At 36.8% G+C, this 22,175-nt stretch overlaps 1 protein-coding gene across 1 annotated transcript in view; it reads left to right on the top strand.

Moving 5' to 3' along the window:
- The window catches only part of LOC111037960 (neuronal PAS domain-containing protein 4A-like), a 136,921-nt gene that overhangs the window by 110,157 nt on the left and 4,589 nt on the right, over positions 1 to 22,175 (top strand). The window contains exons 5-9 of the mRNA XM_022320838.1: positions 1,459 to 1,644; positions 2,273 to 2,457; positions 5,716 to 5,822; positions 6,197 to 6,353; positions 19,821 to 21,031. Of these exons, the coding sequence (XP_022176530.1) occupies positions 1,459 to 1,644; positions 2,273 to 2,457; positions 5,716 to 5,822; positions 6,197 to 6,353; positions 19,821 to 21,031 (1,846 nt within the window). The remainder of the gene's footprint in view (positions 1 to 1,458; positions 1,645 to 2,272; positions 2,458 to 5,715; positions 5,823 to 6,196; positions 6,354 to 19,820; positions 21,032 to 22,175) is intronic.

Below are 22,175 nucleotides of genomic sequence, written 5' to 3' on the forward strand. Positions count from 1 at the left end.
CTAATTCTTTACTCCTCTCTTAAAAATAATTCTTCCAAAAATCTTTAAAATAGTGCCACAATCAATATATTTCAAAAACTATACACCCATCCAACCTATGATACTGATCCCTATTTGCCCAAGAATTACTTATTGTACAATGCAACTTCGCCTACTTAACATTGACAAAACTATATAATATTATGTACCTATATATACGATAACTTCCACATTTAATATTACTTTAAAGTTGAAACATACTTGAAATAATAAAACCAACACTAAAACCTAATATTCGACCTAATTGCGGATGTTAATTGATACGACGCCTCCTGTACCAAAACCTAACGGGGTTTGGAACCTGTTATATTTAGATAATTTAGTGAGGGCTTTCAGAGCACTTTGAATTATATTTTAACCGTACGCGGGAGCGTCAGGACAGATAGGTTAAATACTAAGTTCTAGTTTATACATTTTTATTAATACCTACATTATACTTTTGAAATACAAAATATCTATAGACCCACTATAACAGTATATTAAATGGTCTTTCGGAGTTCATTGGCTTGTGGCTTACTATACTGGTCCTGGAACTATCGAACTAACATGTTGTGTGCCTTATATATGCTGCAAATTGTATGTATATTTGAGTGAGAGGATGACTATAATTTGTCTATGATCCTTCTTCCTTATTATAAATACTTATATTTAAACTGCCTATTTCACAGTATATGTAACGTTGCCACACATATGTGATCCGCCGCAATATCATTAAGCTAAGATAGAATTAACCGCGGTAAAGCTTTAAACAATAAAACTTTTTATTAATATAATTCATTGTTATTTATAAGTAGGTTACTAACACGTATTTACTATATTTTGGAGGTGTTTATACGGAAATCAGAGAGACCCTCTCTCAATCTCATCCTGGGTATGACCCTGTGTGCGGTGTAGGTAATACTATGGTTGGTTGTACGTCTGAAAATGATAGCCATAACATAATATTAAATTTAGTTCACGTCGACGTTACAGACACACGAGGGCTTCACGGGGACGGAGAAGACGATGATGACGACGACGACCCCGGGGACGTTTCCTCGGTCGTATTAATATTATACCTCAGCAGTCCTCCTCCTCGTTCCGTCGGATAGGCTATTAAGATTTGTGTGGCGATTAAAACGTTATGGGCGTTGATTTCATATAGCACGTAGGACGAGAAGAAGAAAATACATTTTTTGTTTTTCAAATATTAAATTATTATTCTACTCTCCGCGCCCGTATATACGCGTATATTATACGGCGCTCGTAGGCATTCGATGTGTTCGAAATCACCTGCTCTCCCGCTGTGTCCATTTGCAACGATAGGTACCTATAATAATAATATCATATAACGGAATTCTTGGGTTTGTTTGTACATTATTATTAGTATTTTTCATTGATATCGTCTATAATAATATTATCGTTCATTCGTTCCCGCAGGAGGATCTCCTCATACACGGCGACAGCGTGTACGACATGATCGACAAACAAGACCATCAGGCCGTTCAAACTGAACTGTCCAGGAGTCAAACATCCGCCGAAGACCAAGGATGCAAGCGCATGTTCTTGTGCCGGATGAACGTTTCCAGAAACGCCAGGAGGCAAATGCGATTCGGCGATCAAAAGGTAATAAAAACAATATCTTATGTTATTATAATATTGTAATAACATAATTATATGACGTGTACCCACAATTTTTTTTATTATTTATTATTCGTATGTGTTTACGTTATAATATTCGTCTTATCAGAATAATACTATATTGCTCGATTCGTAAAATTTTAAATATTTATAATATAATCATTAATCGATAATAATAACTATATCAAAGTACACTAGACATTTTCTTTTGATACACCGTCTGTTCGTCGTCAAATAATACATTATTCTATCATCATACGTCTTGATAACACGAACGTTTAAATTATTGTCGAGGGTTAATTCGATAGAAGTATCTATACCTATGCGTTCATGATAATCGGAGAGTCAAAACGGGCACGCGACCGGGTTTAAGTATATAGAGTTGAAAAAAAAATGTTGAAAACTGGTTTGAACACTGTTTGAACCTACTCGAAAAAATGAACCAGTTTCGACTCGCGCCGATTTAAACGCAATTTCTAATATTCCGAAAACAAAAATTAACACTTTGACCCCTCGTCGCGTAGCGACGTAACCATTATATATTATAGGTAACCATATCATACACGTTGTGCAATGCTGTACCGTAGAGTAATTATAATCGTTTGTTCGCCAGGTGGTTTTAGTGCAGGGTCACTACCTCTCCTATCTGCCGTTGTGCAGCAGAAATGAACCAGTTTTCCTAGCCACTTGCAGCCCGGTGGCGATGCCCGAGACCAGGGAGGCCGTGGTCCAGGGTTCCACCACGGTGTTCACAGCCATCCACTCGATGGACATGAAGTTCATACACGTAGACAAAATGTATGTTAACACTTAAACACCATTAAGGGGGGCATTGTTTCGATTCGCCGCGCCGCCGTCGCTCATAATACTATTATCGTCGTTCGCGGCACGTGATCAACGACAACCGGTGGCCGAGGCACATGTTATGCATTCGAAACGAGACAAACTGTATAGTTACGCGATTTTCGTTTTTAATCGATTTACCTTATAAACAGCGTCGCGTCGTCGTTGTTTTAGAGTTTATATTCCCAGCCCAGGTATAAAATGTTATTATTTATAAAAGCGTCGTTGCTGTTGCTGCTGGTGGTGCGGTGTACCAGCTTGAGCTGTATTGGAATAACATGCTCTGAATTATTCATGCACATAATAATAATAATAATAATAATATATTAAAAAATTACGTTTCCATATTTCGTACCTATAACTCCGGTTTCGGGGGCGCCAATTAAAACGTTCACGGTTCGGGCAACAAATCATCACCATCGCTATTATAGTGTACAGGTAGGTAGGTACTATTCTCGCGCTCGTGCATTTCACCAATTATCTCGTTAAATAACAATTATCGAAAATACAACGGACACAACAGTCCGCGCACGGGAACAAATGAAGTACCGAAATATATATCATTGGACGTCGTCGTAGTCGGCCGACCGGTTGTCGGGTGATAGAAGTATACCTATATACCTCTATATAGAAGAAAATAATAATAATAAAGAAACTAGTACGTATTTATTGCCTCCGCATCGGGTGTATGTCATATTAAAACTGGGAACGGCGAAACGGGTGATTAATAACAGTTTTGTATACCTGTTGTGTTGCGCGGCTCGGAATTGGTGCAGCGGGCGAACGATTTGTCGGGTGTCCCCGTCGCGTGGGCGAGGTCGGCCGATGAATAAACTTGCCTATAGCAGTCGGCAATACAAGCTTTCGTCGCGCGTACACGCCATTATATTACATTATTATTATAATATATACACAGTATTATTACGTATATACGTATACATATATATGTATATGTTATAAGACTCGTACTCGCCATTAATCACGCAAAACCCAACTACACCGGATAATACGATCTGTCCTCTCGGAAATAATAATAATAATAAGTATTATAATATACTAGGTATGTACACTCTTTGTCGCGATACATTACGCGCGTATACACGGTAATATTATATATTCTGTCGCAATTAAACAAGTACGGTCGGCGGGTCGTTTGTCGCAGTCGTCGTCGTTGTATCCGCTCAACGAGAGGCCTACGCCTCGAATCGATCGATATAATATAAGTATACAAGTCCACGTCTTTCCGATAACTCAGAATCGATGATTTCCGCGTCTCAAAGAAACGCCGCGCAAACTCGCCGTTTTTATACCTACCAGCAGTGTATATACTACGCGATTCGTTCCATTCACACGTCATCGGCGTTAGCCTCTGTAGGCCGTTCGATACTGTTGTATTTACCGTGGGCTCGGAAAAGCGAATGAATTGCTAAGATCGTCTCGTCGTTTGTCACTTGCAGATCGCGGTTGTCGCCATACGCACGTCTTGTCCATGTATACAGAGTGTTTCAGCACGGCATGACGTGTGTCCGTCCCGGTGAATTGCAACTGTTTTTCCATCATCAAATTACAATATCGTGTTTTGAATATTGATCCACCAAAGTTCCACTAACTATATTATACGATACATCTATCGAGTGGATTCATAATTCGAACTTGAAACACTAAAACTGTCGTGCTCGATTACTTGGGCTCGGAATATGCATGAATTCGCATGATCGTGTCTTCGTTTATAAATCAAGGTCCGTGGTCGTCGACGTTATTTTCCTATGAGGGAGGGTTAAGACCCCTACCCCCATGCTCGTGTACAAAATATAATACTACATGTAGGTACCTGAAAGTGGCGCGTGCTCGAGTAAATAAAAATTATTATATTTTGAATTATTATTGTCTACTCGTATACCTACTCGTATAATATGCGATATTGTGTTACGTTACGACAACGCGTCGAACCGTGCCGCGAGCCAGTGACCGTTGCCAATTAGTCGCGGGGTGTTGTGCGTCGGAGGTACCTATAACATGTACATAATATACAACGTAGTCGTTGCGCTGCCGTTACAGTTGTTTTAATATTAATGTATGGCATAATAATATCGCTCGAGAATTAATCTCATTCGAACGGGCCCAGCCAATAATGAATGAATTACGGGGACCAGAACGAGATATAGCCTGTGTGTTGTGCCTCGTTCGCCCGTCGCAGTCGACACGTACCGCAAGCGTTACATATTATTGTTATTATTACGGATGTACTGCTGTGGACCACGGGAAGGGGTTATAATATGTTACTATATTATACTCACACTGCAGGCCATGTTATTTTTTTCTGACCACGTGGATGTATACCTAATATTACCGAACTGCGTTTTCGATTGTTGCGAAACGTCCGGAGCCGAACACCCCCTCCGCCCACGCCTCGCGAGAGCCGACGAAAAGAAATTACACTAGAATCAGATACACACGACTTTCTCGGCGCGGATCGGGTTATGATTTGTAACGGCGGCGGTGAGAATATTATACATAATAATAATATAATATGATCTAAAAACAAATCTCGCTATCGATCACACAAGCTCGCGCGCGCTCGCGACGCCTACAAATTCTTGTTCTTGTAACGATATTGAAGCAGCAGTATTATAAGTGTACCTATCTATATATAATATTATATATATATATAAATGTCTAAGTGCCTGTGTAGGTACATCGCTATACCGGCTACGGCCACCTCAAGCGCGGGGGAGGAGTAGGAGGAATAAGGACGCGTCTTCGAAATTCAATCCAAATCGTAATCGAAAACCATATTCCCGATGGCGAGTACACATTACTGTAGTATTACATATATGTATATTATATATTGTTGTGCCTTGTGCGGTATTAAAGCTGAATTCCTAAACATTAGATTACGCTCGAAATCATTGCAGCCGACAATATTTATAATAATATTACTATAATACAGTCGGACGGTTATTCGTCGCGGCGTATGTGCCGTACTACGTTGTACGTACTTACAATTTAATAATGATTTGTGCAGCATAATATTATTGTGTATCTAATAATAATAATGGACTATATTGTATGTATTATTTAATATTTTCCCTTGAGCGAAAAAATCGATAAAACCGAGTTCCGAATGCATCGGTTTTTCAGCACGGCGCGACGCCGGAAAAAATATTATGTTTTCATATTATTGATTACCTACCGATATTATTTTCTTTCCAGAGGAGAATTTCATTTGGGGTTTTCTCGTTCGGAGCTGCAGGGCGTCTCCTGGTACCAATTGTTGCACTGGGAGTGCATGCGCGAGGCTCAGAGCAAACACAGGCTGAGTGAGTATATTATAAACATTATGTGCCTACACGTCGTTTTAATATCACTTATGTACATATTATAATTTATACACACATACATTATATATACTGTACACAAATACACACAGCCAGAGGCGGCCGCCCCGAATCCAAAAGTGATATGTATTATAATATGTGAATAAAAAAAATTGTTTTCGCCCACCCGTGATATATGTCCGCGCCGTGTATACACATTTATCCATATATACACATATAATGTATATATTACGGTTGTTTAAGAGAAAAGAAAAAGACTGTAGTATGTATAACTTGTGTGTATATATATATAACATTATATATTTTGAAATACGAGTAATAACAATAATTATTGTCGGTTGTATATATATATACAGTTACACAATCAGAACAGGATCGTTCTTGCATACTGCTGGCCAGGGTACAGAAGAGGGCCACAGGGGACTGGCTTTGGATACACTGCGTGTTACAGGTCAAAGACAACATGGAAAACAGCCAACAGCCAGTCATCGTCAGCACAAATCAAGTACTTACGTAAGTAGAATAATATGTCGACGTTATTTATTTGTTGTTATTATTTTATTATTATTATTATTATTATTGTTGTTCTGTCATTATTATTTCTATGCTATTGAAGTGGTGCCTCCTGTAAACAAGCGTTTTTTCTTTGTTACCTATTAATATTTTTTTTATAAGATCAAATATTTTACACTAGGTATACATATGTTATCCGTTGTGCGTATTATTGTTGGCACGGCGTTTGTCGAGGGGGGGAAAAAATCTTATATAATTTTTAAACGCGGAAAACTGATTACTTGAACTATAAATTATAATAGATAATGTATACAAGGGGATTCCCCAAGCATGCTCACCCCCATTGTTTCATTTAATAATGAATTTATTCGAAATTATTAATTAATGTTTTCGGAATTTTTGAATATACTACTTCAACATGTTTTAAAATTCTCGAGATATTTTGTACTACTTAAGTCCTGGGGCGAAACAAACTTGTGTTTTTAAAAAAAAAGAGAACCTATCTTTTTTAGTGTAAATTATTTAGTAGGTTTTTTAATGTTGATGTATCTAATAAAAAAATTAAACTAGAAGTTTTTAGTTATGTTTTTAGTCATTAAAATGTTTATACTAAGGATGAAAGTCCTTAAAAATGGTTTTACAAAAATATAAAATAAATGTAATATTGTATTTAGGCATATATAGTGTTTTATTATTCTTGGTCCATTTTTACAAATTATAGATGGTTGGTCTATTCTTACAAATTGTAAATGGTGATTGATTAATATTAATTACTAATATATTCCAATTACCATAGCCCCCATATCTTTAATCTTCCAACCTAAGAATATGTTCCATACATCATCTCGGACCCACTTTACTATTAAAAGGTATTCAATAAGTTAAATAACTCAAACACTATTCGTTCGAATTTTGATTTTGATATGTCAAAAAAAAAAATATGATCTGCTAAATAATTTTTAAATTGAAAATGTGGATTCTCATTTGAAAAAAAGAATCTTCAATTTTATAACTCCAAAAAAATAGAACAAATAAATCCTAAAAATTAAAAATACTGAATTTAAGTAGGTATATAAAAATTCCGAAAATCAGATTTCGAATAACTGTATTATTGAAGAGAAAAAGGTGTGATCATGCTTGGTGAATCACCCTGTATATTTAGGACTCGACGAGTGTTATTGTAATCTTTTAATAAACGTAGGTGCATGCGTATGTAATATATATATATATATATATATAATGTATATACATTATAATTTGTCATAAAACGTTTATTATAACACGCTGTCTTTAACGATTCATCCGATAAGACTCGGGGGCGGATTAAATTTGAATTTTATTCGATTTTGTATGATATAATATTATGGTAACTATAGTCTATAATTATGTGTCTAGAACTGTCAGTCTTGTATATAGGGCGTGAATAATCGCACAAATATCATACCTAATTATTTCTCTAAAAATTGAATTTACTTACGTCCAAACGGCCGTAAAACATTTCATCAGTTCCGTTTCAACATTAGAATGTATTGTTCAATACTAGTATTTTATTAAAACCGGAATGAATATTACACAGACAACTTACAGACCTAATATTATTTTATTGTAATCGCATGTATATTCGACAAAGAGAAATCAAGAACCATTTTACCAATGCTATTGCTGCGGACGCATTTATCAAGTATATAGATACCTATATGAATATATTATGATAACAGTATACTTAAAATACAATAATAATGTCCTAGAACGTATTATAAAAAGTATATATTAAATATAGGTACCGATCAATATTGATTTTTTTGGTCAGATCATTATTTACTATAGGTAGGAATGTATTGTATAGTTAACATTTTTCTAAGAAATTTTGAATTCCAATTATTACTGAATGGAGAACTCTGAAATTACATCGACGTAACATAAATTAGGTAGAAAACTGGACGAAAAAATAACGTCATGTATCTTCCACGTTTCCTAACCATCGCGTGAATGTTGTAAACACCTCCGTTGCATCGCCGTGTGAATCAGTATACCTATATTATATTACAATATATATTATTGAATAGACTATTATATTATAATTGCCGTTGTACCATATAATATATTTTAAATTGTATGTATGTATATATTGTATACACACATACAGCATGTACGAGGTATTATTATAGATTTATTCGCGGGACGAGATTTCAAACGCGTCCAAACACGTTTCGTCGTATATGATATATATATGTATATGAGGTATACATACGAATGCAATTTTCCCGTCGCAAAGTTTACATTTTATAGTAGTATATAATATAATATAGGCGTATTACACGCGCATGTCGTCTGAAAGCCGCTGTATGCCGAGTACACGGTGCTGTACATATTATTATATCTATAAACGAACTGCGACCGCGGCATAAAAATATAATAGTATTACCCCTGATGGACGAACGGACGGGCGGACGAGGCCATTAGGATCGACCGCGGCGGCGGCAGTGGAGACGCTAAACCATTTTTTTTGCACTCGACAACAATATTTATACTGTGCGGTTCGTGTTAGGAGTGAGTATATAGGTACATAGCGCGTAGGTACGTGCAGCTTTATAAAATAAATGACAACGCGTTATATTATAATAACGACCGTCCAGAGCGTTTGGCAGAGCGCATATACAAGCGATTCCGGAAAATTTATTGAAACATGTAAATACTTTTAGAAAAAAAAACGATCGTGTCCCCGCGCGCGCGAAACCCGAGTGGCGTTTAAAACACGTGTCAAGACGCGTCGCGCTCAGTATACTTATTATACGATTCGATATGAGTTTATCGGTATTGATTTGCGGTTTGCGGAGAGAAAAAAATACATATATATGCGTCCAGCGCGTTTTATGACGTGAAAAATAAAAACCGTAACGCGTGCAACAGAATAATAATAATAATAACGTTTATACAATAATAGACTGGCGACAGAGCTATGGAGCGAGAGAGGGTGAGTGAACGAGAAAAATAAAACCTGTAGACTTTAATGGTAGGTAATAAAGTTAACGAGTCGCCGCGGAGGAGCGGTCGTCGTTTCTACCTAAACATTTATATAATATAATATATTATTTATTATTACACGTACAATGCTGGTGACAAATTACAGGCACTAATAACTACCTATGCGCCGCCATTCATACGGAAGCGAGTCGAAATTACCATCATCGCGGTTATCGGTAGTCATAAGTTATAACTATAATAACTGTAACCATTGTTGTCGCGCCGAAACGTATATAGACTTCCGAGGGCGCACGGTTACATATATATATACATACAATACAAGTCAGAGGAAAACGTACAGTCATTTCCGAAATGTCAAATAAAGAACCCACGTGAATACCGACCGAACATCGTGTTAACATGATCTATGTTTTTACGAGACACTCAATGCCGTCGCTGAAGATGACGTTTCGATAAATATGATGTATTATATTATTATGCATAAATAATATAGTTTTTTATGATTCTTATATTTTTAGACAAATTATTTAATCAGCGCGTACACGCATCGTGCATAAGAGGTTCATGTAGAAATGTCGAGGTGTCTATTATAATACTCTACTACGGGTTATCGTTTTAAACAGTTTAATTATTCTTATCAAGTTTTTCTTTACATAAATATAAAAGTAACGATTTAATACTACTATAGAAGGCCAGGAAAAACATATTACATATACCTATATGGAATTATTAGAGTCTCTCCTAAAACCTGCATGTGTTCGTATTATTAATGTCAAGTCGTCAAGGGGATTTATATTGACGTCTTGTCGTTTGTGAAAATAGGATTGGCTCAATTCCTTTAATCTCAACTAATCGATCAAATTAAACCATGTGCATTTAAATATAAATACCACACATTTTGATATTAAATTTATACATATACAATATACATACATTGTAAATAGTGCAATACTCAGTTTGATTTTCACATATATGAATAAATGATATTATTGTTATATTATAGTAAGTCTGATATGTTGCTAATTATTATGTAAACATAATTATTTCTTAATGTGCAAACAGTAAGACAGGTTAAATGTATATTTACCCAGATAAATAGAAAATGTTTTAATGTTTTAATGTGTATATATAATACACATCACTAAATCACAAATTCCAAATAAAAATATGTTAATAAAGTTCTGGGAACTTGGGTAAAATTGTTACGAAAAAGAATTATATCATTTTTGAAAACATGTCTTGGCACTTAGAAATTCTTGAAAATAAAAACAGCAATTTTCAATTAGTATAGTGTATACGTACAGCCATTAAAGATTTGCAATAACATAATTAAAATATAATGCCTTTAATAAATCTCGGTTTATATCAAAGCGGCTAGTTCTCGATATAGATTTAATGCAAAATTGTGTTTAGAGAAATAGAAAGTAACTACCTACTTATATTTAATTAAAAACATATTTTACGATCAAAATTAAATAAGATATATAATGTATAATTTGTAATTATTTCACGTGGCAATAATAATAATAAAATAAATCATTTCTTTAACGAGAATAGATAGACATATTATAAATTATCATATTACGTAATATAAAACCTAATTAAATCAGTTTAGTACTTAGTATTTACCCATTTTCTTTTCAATAGTGTAATGTTGTGTAATATGGTTCAAATGATAAAAATGTGTATGAAATTATTTTTAGATAACCGGCCGATATGCTGTATTGATATCAATATTCACGAGCCGCATGACTCATGACCGTATATCAGCCGAATGAGAACACGTTGATATACTATATTATAAGCGCATGTATTAAATATTATAGTATAACGTAGATACACATACGATATGCGTATAGCGACTTGTTTGGAGTATATAAAATATTGTGAAATTTAATGATCTGAAAGCCGTTCGTATAAGTTTATAAGTTATAACATATATATAGGTATATAATATTATTATAGGTAAGTTTATATATGTATAGTTATACCTGCTCCAGAATCAGAGACGACACGTTTATAAAAGCTTATAGTATTATATGAACCGATACGATAAATTGGAACGCTGCAGCGAATGATAACCGACCGCGTGGAAAACTATAACGCACACCAGCATATATGGGTATATATTATTATATTATGTACATAAATAATATAACCGCTGTATTATGTCTCGTAACCATACATATATATATATAGGCGTATAGTCTTACGGTGCGTATCACTTCCACCAGAATCCACGTACGGAAATCTTTTATCAGTTTGTATGTGTTTGTGTGTACGGAGTGCAACGTCATAAAGTATAACGCGTGTTCAATGAAAACGTCAACTGCAGGAATGAGTGAAGGACGTAACGGTTATTATATTATAGTAGGTATAGGTACCTCATAAATGCATCATAATATTATTATAATAATATACATCTACGGGGGTGAGACGTGGTTATATAGTGAATAAACCACCACTGTGTCTGGTACAGTACGGCATATATCCTGTATAAATATACGAAGAAAATTCAACATCAGATGATTTTTATACCTTCTAGGTCAGAGATGGCGAACCTATGACACGCGTGTCACAGAGTCTGGCACACTATCTTAGTGACACACACAAATGTGTAAAAGTTTGATAATATTAAAGTTTTGAAAAAAAAATTGAAGGGTTACCAAAGTAGTTGACACGCTGGGAAAACAAAATCTAACCAATATTTTTATTTGACACGCTGGTACAAAAAGGTTCGCCATCCCTGTTCTAGGTTGTGTACATACCTGCAATGCTAGAAAATTTAATGGTATTTTTCGAACTCGCTTTCGTTGAGTCAGTATGAAAATATATATTTTTTTAAATGTCTAATACCACCGTGACGGTCAGATGTGGGCATTTGCATTCTCGGAAAACCATCTAAACGTATACAAATGTTACTTAGACGATAAAAATCAAAAGTCAATTTATAATTTGTGATGGCTGGAGAATTGTGGGTTTTTTTATGCCAAAGTTAATGAACAAGCTCAAGTTTTTTCTTTAAGTGAATAAATTAAATTAAGCTCGTCAATGCCAAAGACCGTCTAACCTTGATGTTTATTATTGGCGATACATATAATATATATATATATATATAGTATATACTTACAATATACTGAAGCTCCTGTAGCGGTGTTCACCTATAAATAGGTACCCAGTACCCACTGAATAATATTATATATATCATTATTGTAACTTGTATCGTTCGTGGGAAAAAGGATGCGCTGGTCTAATACACGAGTACCTAGAGGAAAAGCGGTTTTGTAGGATATACATCGTGTATCTATACCGCATTTGCTTATATCTCAAAAATGTAGAAAAATCAAACGTCTAGGTACCCTGTGCGGCTGTGCATGTAGGTGAAGTATAATATATACAAGTTACAACTACGATGTCAAAATCGTGAGAACGAGTGGAAAATTTGAGAGAATCATGCCCGGGCACATCACATTATAATATGAAATATTAATGGATAACTACGCATGCAGACGATATAATGTTATATTCGAGTGGTCGCGGTAATAAATGCGCTGCAGCGAAAACGTAACATGAACATTTATATATATGTAATATTGTAATACCCTGAGTGAGGTGGTGGAAAACGTGCGTTATGGTTTTGCGACACGAAATTCTACGGTGGACTATAATACGATAATGTTATAATATGGGTACGACCCAGGTGTCATGACGGTGATATTATTATAATATAGGTATATACACCGTGTATAAACCTATAATGTTCTCGTACGTTTTGCGGAAGTGAACCGTGATGTATAGTATTATATGTTATTATAATATTAGGCATGATGTGCACAATAGTGATGTGCAGATGTGCTGTACGCAGAAGGACAAGTCGTGGGTCCAATATTTTTCCAGTCGCCGTCGTTATAAAAAAGTTACGGGTTTTCCAGAGAAAAGTCACATGGTTGCCGAAGAAAATCTGTGATACCATGGACGTTACATCGCGCTAATATTTTAAACATAACCGTAGGTATTTTAAGAGCAACCTTATTTTATGATAATATTGTATGATGTTTTTCGCATAAAAAAACAAATTTACAAATTCGAAGAAATCTGTAGCTGGTATAGTAGGTTTTGAGAGAGGTTTTAGCTAATCACTGTATAGTAATATTATTTAGTACCAGTGCGGATGTGTTCTACTTGAACCCATTTTAAATCATGTATTAACTGAGTGTGTGTAAGAAAACGGTTTTGGGGACGAGTGGATCACAATCCAAATTTGCAATAAAACATTTTATATAAGTCAGGTTATATTCCTCAACTTTCCTTAAAGTGGTGTGAATAAAGCATAAGATTATTTAAAATATTTTTAAAATGTCATTGAGTATAGACAATTTTTCAATGTAAGTAGGTAATAGTGCGGAATGATTCAAATTTCTAAGGTTAATGTTTTTTGAATTAGAACAAACTATCTAAAAAATCGTATGAGGATAAATCGTTATTATAAGGTACCTTTGAATGTCCAATTTTGACATACTTGGAACTTGGAACCGAATAAAAATAGTTGCGATCACGCTCTTTTAGTGAACATCTTTGTGTTCTTCTAATATAAATGTGTATCACAAAGATTTTTTTATTGTATACTTTATTAATATTTAAACAATTTATAAAAAAAATCAAAATTCTGAAATAAATTAACATTTTGGAATTTTTTGACAACATGGTGTGAAAATATTCTAGATTTTGATTATTATTTTTGAAAATTAGTTATGAAACATTTATACATTCGTTAAAATAGTTTAAAAATATTATTTAAAAATATAAACAAATAAAAAAAGATTGTATTTAATCATTTTCATAGGTGCGTATAGTTTCTGTGTAGCCGCGCGGCGCGCGTCAAGTGCCAACTGCTAATTTTCGCACACTCGGCGTATAATATGACGCACGCGGAGTAGGCGTCGACGATAATTACATTTTATTTTATGGTTACATACTTGAGCATATTAATATTATATTATACGATCGCGTTTATTATAGCATTATAGTCTATTATATGTATGTATTCGTTATAGTATCACGTCTCAAGTCGAGCGATTCGCCGGTCCGACCGTTTTGCCGATCGTATTTAATATAGTAATAATATTATAACGTGCCGCGACCATAATTCACACGCGCTGCTCGCGCGCGCGTCCGCTCCGATGCGAACCCGATAAAAACGCGAGCGCACTGCGATGGCGGCGACTTATTACGACTATTATAATAGCACTATGTGAAACGCAGAGAAAAAAATATAATAACGAAAATAATAATAAAACGGACGCGCGTGCCCCGACCTGTAGTTCCCACACGCACCGCGGCCTTCGCTTCACCCGGCACCCCACCGCCCCGCGGAGACTACGCTCTGCGGTTGACCACTCGACCCACCCCCACCCATCCACAAACTATGCATTACGTTTACCCGATCTTGGTTAATAGCGCGACAGTATAATATGTATATACATATATATATATATATATATTGTTTGTACGTATATTATGATATTGTGATATACCTATATAATATGTGTATCGTATAATAAAATATAATGTATATAGGTATGCAGCGGGAGGAATTTATAATTGCCAACCACCTCTGTCACCCTCTCTCTCTTTCTTTCGCGTACGCCGTTTACTGCAGGTCGGCAAATTATTATTATTGTAGAATACCTAGGTAGGTATATGTTGTAAAATATAATATACCTACTTATCATAAACAACAGCTATTTTCGAGATCTCCGTGCTCGTCTTCGACGCCGCACCGCCGTCATCTGAAATCCGCCGCCATCCCGGCTCGTTTACATATATCTCACAATTTTATAAATATATATAAGACCATTTACCGACCATGCACATCTCCCTTTTGTATTCAGTAGTATTGGATGTATTAGGTGGTCGAAGTGGTTCAAAATAAGTGGAGCGATACCTTTCATAATTTATGTAGTTCTCATATATTGATCAAACAGTCGTACAAAATAAGTGGAGGCATAGAAAATTTGAATTGTAGAAAGTGGATATCCCACCGTAACTCCAGCCCCTCACGTCGACCATTGCCTGTATTTCAATAATATTTATCGTTTTTTGAACCTTTATATTATTGTATTAGTAAAATAGTGCAGCTTACTCAAGGACTGCAGTATTTTCAACTAAATTGATTTTTATGACATTTAAACTCTATAATTTTCATATATTTTTGATTTCTTGGAAAATGTGGAACGAATTTGATCTATATTTAGAATACTCGAATAAAATATACTACGCATTATTGAAGGAATAAAAAGGGGCGGGGGGTTTGTACTTAGTGTGTGCTTGGTGATTCACTCTGTACGATATAATATATTATAGTACCTATAAACATTGAAGCGATGATGAACGCACACAATCTCGCGTATAATATATTATATATAGTCATCCCATAAGTACCCATACATAATATACTCACACATAGGTACCTATATTATTATTATTATAACACTCGCCGAACGCGAAGAGGGCGTCGTCGTCGACGTTGCGGCCGCAGCGGCAGAGGTCAGATGGGTGTACGGCGTCGTCAGTGGATGGTGAAGCGGGGGGCGAGGGAGGCGGGGGAATCGATATAATTTATATTGGAAAACAATCGATTTCGATCTGTTATAAACAACTCGACGAGCACCTCCCCGCCGGCCGCCGCCCATAGCGCGTCCGTTATATTTTCGCAACGCGTTCGCGCCTCGGCAAACTTTGTAATTATCCGTTTCCATATATATTATTTTAATATAATAGCCGTGTGCATATGCTATATGTATATGATTTCAATATCGCCGCGATCCCATAATTGGAAGCCGTCTATCCAGTAATGACGTGTACAATATCGCATAGTCTATAACAGCATTATAGGTATAGGTACCATGATAGTAGTATAATAATATAATATATAATAATAAAATACCTGCGCGGAACGCATATTATCTTAATATTATATCGACGATAGGTGTCGCGGACTGCGCAGGGTTTGACGAGCACGCGTTAGAAAAATATATAATATGTTGAGGTTTAACTAATAATAAAGTTATCCTCGCGTTACCTAAGCGGTTTCTTTTTTCCACAATCCCGATCAGACATATCTGTCTCTTTTCCGCGCTCTGAAGTCCGAAAATTCGACCGTATAAGCGTGAGCAGACTTTGCAGGTTGCAGGGTGTGTAGCTGATAAACTATGCTCCTTAAAAATATAAATGTCCCTTAAAAAATGTAATAATAACAATGATACTTAATATACGCTATATTATGGTCTTAATCTATATAATATACCACCGCGAAATCGACGACTCGACCGCGGAGAACACATTTTAAAGAACACATAATAATTATACTTGCACGGAAACGATGGATGGTGGGGGGAGGGTTGGGTGGAAGAAAACAATTTTCCATTACCTATAGATACCTTGATGTACATGCATATATATATTAATTTGTACAATTGTACTCACGATGCTCGCGCTTTCTTGTTGTTTCCCTCAATAGGTTAGGTACCTGAAATATACTTGTATTTTGCCCAATAGCAACGCTATCAATATTCTCATTCCTGGCAATCTGTAATCTCTATTAATTTTAAAGTGGGAGGGGTTTTCCTGTTTTGTAAATTATTTTGTACCTAACAGTAATAATAATTATAGTTGTCTATTTCTACTATTTTCTAGATTTAATTGTGACATATAGGTAAAAGTAAAATATTAGTACAAAAGAAAAATTTAAGGTTTTTTTTATCATTAATTTTTATGGACTTCAATACATTTTTACTATTTTTGTTTTTATTTTTAATTGAATTTGTTTTAAAGATATAGTACCTATAGCTCGTTTTGTATAAATTATCAATATCAAGTAAATACTCGTTTTTTTTTGTTAATTAAATTTAAAGCGGTATATTATAATATGTTGTATACTCTGTAGTATGTATCCATAACACGTATAATATGAAAATTATTTGCAAAATAAACATATTATTACTATGCAGGCATATACATATATTAGGGTAGGCGGGTGAGACGAACGTCACGGTGGACACCACCTGTATAATAATAATATCATGGGTATCTGTATACCGTATACCACATTGTTCGCTTCTCCCGGTGTGGGTGGTATATTATACGATAACGCTCGCAACGCCGATGACGCGGGTCGGTCTTGGAATTATATTATTATGACGTCGGGCACGGGAGAGGTAAAAAAATTACACAAACCTAACATAATCATTATTATTATTAGGTGTATACGCGGTACACGTACATGGGTTTGGAACCTTACGAAACAAATATCAAAATTTCGACGTCCAAAACACAGCGCGCGCACGCCTCGCGGGTTACAGCAGATCGCAAGCGTTATAAACACATATTATGTATATTATATAAGTATAAAAGACGTGTGGTTTGTGATGTGATCGTGTTTAATTATATAGTTGAGGCCGCCGCCCCGTGCGAGATTTTTTTAGTTTTCGGTGAAACTGTCAATCTCGGGATGGCGAACAAAAAAACACCTATGGGGAAAATAATATCATAATGTACCTACGCGACGTGCGCACGTATTTCATAATATTATTATATTATATTATAAAGTTATATAGTCCGAAATATGAACATAGTGTACCTCCTATACAAGTATCTTGCTTCAAACTTTTACAAGTACTCGTTATAATAACCGCAGGTCTAGACAACGCTGTTCAAATTATACACAACAAAGTATTTAATAAGTCTATATTCGAAAACACAAATTATAAACATTTAAAACTACACATATTTTTAATTTGGCTGGTTTTGGCCAAATATAAAATACCGGTCTAAAAATATTAAACCTTTAATAATTAAAGGTATCTATAATCAAATATAATAAGAATTTTATTTTCTGTAACCCTGCAGTGTATGGACAAAAATTCGTTCTTCCACACACACAAACATTGCATTTCGATAATATAGATATATATGGGTTTCACACGTATAGATATATTTATATATTCATTAAACATCCTATGTGATACGAATGCGCGTTTAATCGAAATAATTCATCTCGGCCAATTACCCGACCTAGCTCAACCGGAAAACGTCGGGCTTATAATTACTCGGCCGCGGAGATTATTATTATAATATTGCGATTCAATGAGCATTTAATTATGTTAATTCGCCCGGTTGTCTGTTATATTGCAGCGGCCGGGCGAGGAAAAAAATCAGCACAACGCGTTCGCCACCCGCCGCGATGTATATATTATTATAATATTATTTATACAAAAAGATGCGCGCGTTCCCGCCCGTAACCTGTGAAATGCAAATTTATCAGTGACCGAAGTATATTATATATATATATATACTTACCCTATAGTACATTAAATTATATTATAATGGTGTCCAGCTCCATGATTCAGTCCGTATTTGTGTGTAGCATTGACCGGTATATGTATCGATACGGCGTATACACTGCATAGGTAGGCCTTTTTTTTTTTTCCTTTTGAAACCGGGAACGGGTGGGAACTGTTTAGCTGCATAGGTAGGCCTAAGTACCTACGTATAACCATGTAAGAAAACGAGAATAAAATGCTTTGTTTTGAAATAGTTTTAGAATTATCTATTTCGAGTCCAAAAATGAATAGGTATTTCATAAAATAAACCACGTATAAAAATGTTTAAAAATGTCAGTGATAAAGTCGAAATATATAGCATTATATTAGTGTTTTTTATAAACATTCTGCAGCATGCTATTCAATGAACGCCTCATCATCGCATACTTCATCCTTTTTCTTACGAGCTAAAATTTTAGTTAGGAATTTAGAAATATTACGAAAAACGGAAAACTGATTAAACTAACTCTGCAGTTTTTAATGAAAACTAATTTTCAGAATTTTTTTCGTCTGCATCGAACTGATTTTAAACAAAATACTTCAAAACCATTACTCTTATTTGTTATATTAGTTCAGTGAAATTATTCTAAACACGCATATCATATATGAATCGTGGTGGAGAATTATTTATTTAAATTTAAAAAGGACATTGCGCCCAATACTGCAGTATTCTAAAGCTAAACGTTCAATTTGACCATGAGATGAAAAATAAACTGTTTTCAAATCATAATTTAATCATATAAAATTAGAGAAAGTGGGGTCAAAGCTAGCAAGAGACCACATAATTGTATGCAATGCACTAAAAAGCTCATTCCAAAATCATGACAGTTCATTGTAGACTATGAAATAATAGTGCGTGATACACGAGGAGGATCTTTGAAAGACACAGGGATGAAAAAAGGGACCCCTGCCGATATCATATGCAGATTTAAGTTTTAATATATAATATTTAGGTTTGCATCGAGCCCCCAGATGTCGACTAATGAGTCGAGAAAAAGTCTTAAAGAACGGGAGTGTTAACGCTTGTAGAGGGGGCCAATAGTTTTCAAAATGTTTGCGAATGTATAATACAATGATAATAAATGATACATCATGTGTTTAGGGACCAGGAGGCGGCCGTGATGAGGGCCAACAGTTGGCTGTACCACTATTACATGGTGCAGAGTAAGCTCCAGTACGGTATGCAGTTCGAAGCGCAGACGTCGCCAAGGGTACCGTCCGCCGGGCCGACGCCGGTGCAGCCGGGCGTGCCCCCACCGACGGCGGCGCCCGTTTACGCTTACCATCACCAACAGTCACCGCACCAGCAGGACGGCGGTTACCCGTCCTCGGCGGACCACCAGCACCACCAACACCATCAACAGCACCAACAGCAGCAGCAGCAGCAACAACAACAGCAACAGCCGGTGCACTTTCACCAGTTGCCGGACGGATACTTCCGGTACGCCGCGGCAGCCTCGCCGACAGCGGGAGCCGCAGCGACGGCGGCTGCGACGACGGCTACGGCGACGACGACCGCGGTGGCCGCGAAACGGCACAGGCTGGAACCCGAACCCGTCGACTATTCCATACATTCACCCGAGCAGACGCCGCCGTTGAAGATAGAGGATGGCGGCCACTCGATGGCGTCCGATTCGACGCCGTCGCCACCTTCGATGGGCGGTGGCGGCGATTCCGGTGGCGGTTGCGCCACAGCCACGGTGGCCGCGCTGTCGTCGTCTCTGCCGTCGGCCACGTCGCTGGGCCGTTCCCGGGCACTGGTCAAGGCGGCCATGGATCCCGGAGACCTGATGATGGAAACGTGGAATCCCAGTCCACCGTGGTCGGACTGCTGTTCCGGGGCCGGCGCCCTGCAAAAGGTGCCCGATGTGGACATGCTCGGCGGCGGCGGTGGCGGCGGTGGTAGTTACTGCGGGCAGCCGACGCCTCCCACGCCCGGGAGCGGCGGTTCGTACCACGCGTCGTCTGGCGCACCGCAGCAACACCACAACCATCACCATCATTACCACCCGGGTGGCTGCGATGAAGTGCCCAACGCCGACACGCTTCATCACCACCATCATCACCACCATCACCAGCCGTCCACGTTCACGTTCGACTGGCCTGGCGAACAGTACGTACCCAACGTGCACGAGGTGCTCGTCGAGCCCACCCCGCACTATATAGTGCCGTTCCCACCTTGGCCGCACGCAGCTGCCCCTGACCACCACAGGCTGTTCCCTCTCCAACCACCACCTCCCGGCTCTCTGAACAGGCCGTCGCTCATCGTGCGCGTCGACCAAGACGCCGCGGCCGCCGACGCTTCTATCCAAGGTAAGCACACTTTTCCGCTCTCTCTTCGCTATACATGCAGTCAGTGTTATATAAAGATGCACATGCGTTGGGAAATTCTTATGTATAAATAGAAAACGCGCGTAAGTGCCCTTTTAAAATGACAAGTTAAGGATCCACACCTTGCGAGCGTACTAAACCCTCGGTATCTAAACGTGCTTAAATACAAAGTAATAAACTATAATTTCATAAACAGCTTGTTAACCATTATATTTTGGTACTTACCTTTTTTTTTTTAATTCTGGCCAGTACAAATCTATGGGTAGTGGGTACACATATTTTGATATTCATGATACTATTTTTAGTTTTAATTTACTTTGAATATATTTTGAATAGAACCATTATACAATCTTAATTCTTAATTATTTAAAGAAAACAACCGTACAACAGCTATGTACAATAACTATACGGATGATAATTAAAGATCTTAAAATCCCAAGAATCGCAACTATTTTGATATTCTAGAGCGACACGGGTGGGCCAAGCGGCCCAACATCTGTATTATTTTCAATATTTGCAAAGTCGGAACACGAACCATCAGATTCTCGTAAATAATTCACAAATCGTTTGCACGAACGTTTCTAGTCAATACGCCATACGTTATACCATAACACGGCGGGTGGCCCGACTTGGCGTACGTCGAATTGCCGAATCCTTTGTAAGTGCATATATACCCGGTGAAATAAATAGATTTCGTTGTCGATCTCCGCTGCAGCACCAGATACAGAGGGGAGGGCAAAGGGGGCTTCTTCACCCCCCCCCCCCCAACACCTTAGTTGCGTTGTACATTTTTGATTGTGTTTTTCACTGTTGGTTTTAGTAAACAGTCGTCGCACATATTTTTACATTTCCATTGAGTTTCAGTTGGTTAATATTCAGTTTAGTGAAGTTATTAAACTTAAATGTCGTTATTGAATATAATTTCTAGTACTTAAGTTCGTTGCGGCGTGAACTTTTTTTTCGATGATATTTTTAAATGAGTTACCACACACAAATATTGTTCCCATGTCAATGTGGGAGGCAATCCATAACCCAAATACTTGAAAGCACATTAATTATTCGTATAAACTATAGACGAAATCAACTATATGATTCACCACCACTTTTACATGAAGTAATCTCTTCT

This window comes from Myzus persicae, unplaced genomic scaffold (genome assembly GCF_001856785.1).
Source record: "Myzus persicae strain clone G006 unplaced genomic scaffold, MPER_G0061.0, whole genome shotgun sequence".
Taxonomy (NCBI): domain Eukaryota; kingdom Metazoa; phylum Arthropoda; class Insecta; order Hemiptera; family Aphididae; genus Myzus; species Myzus persicae.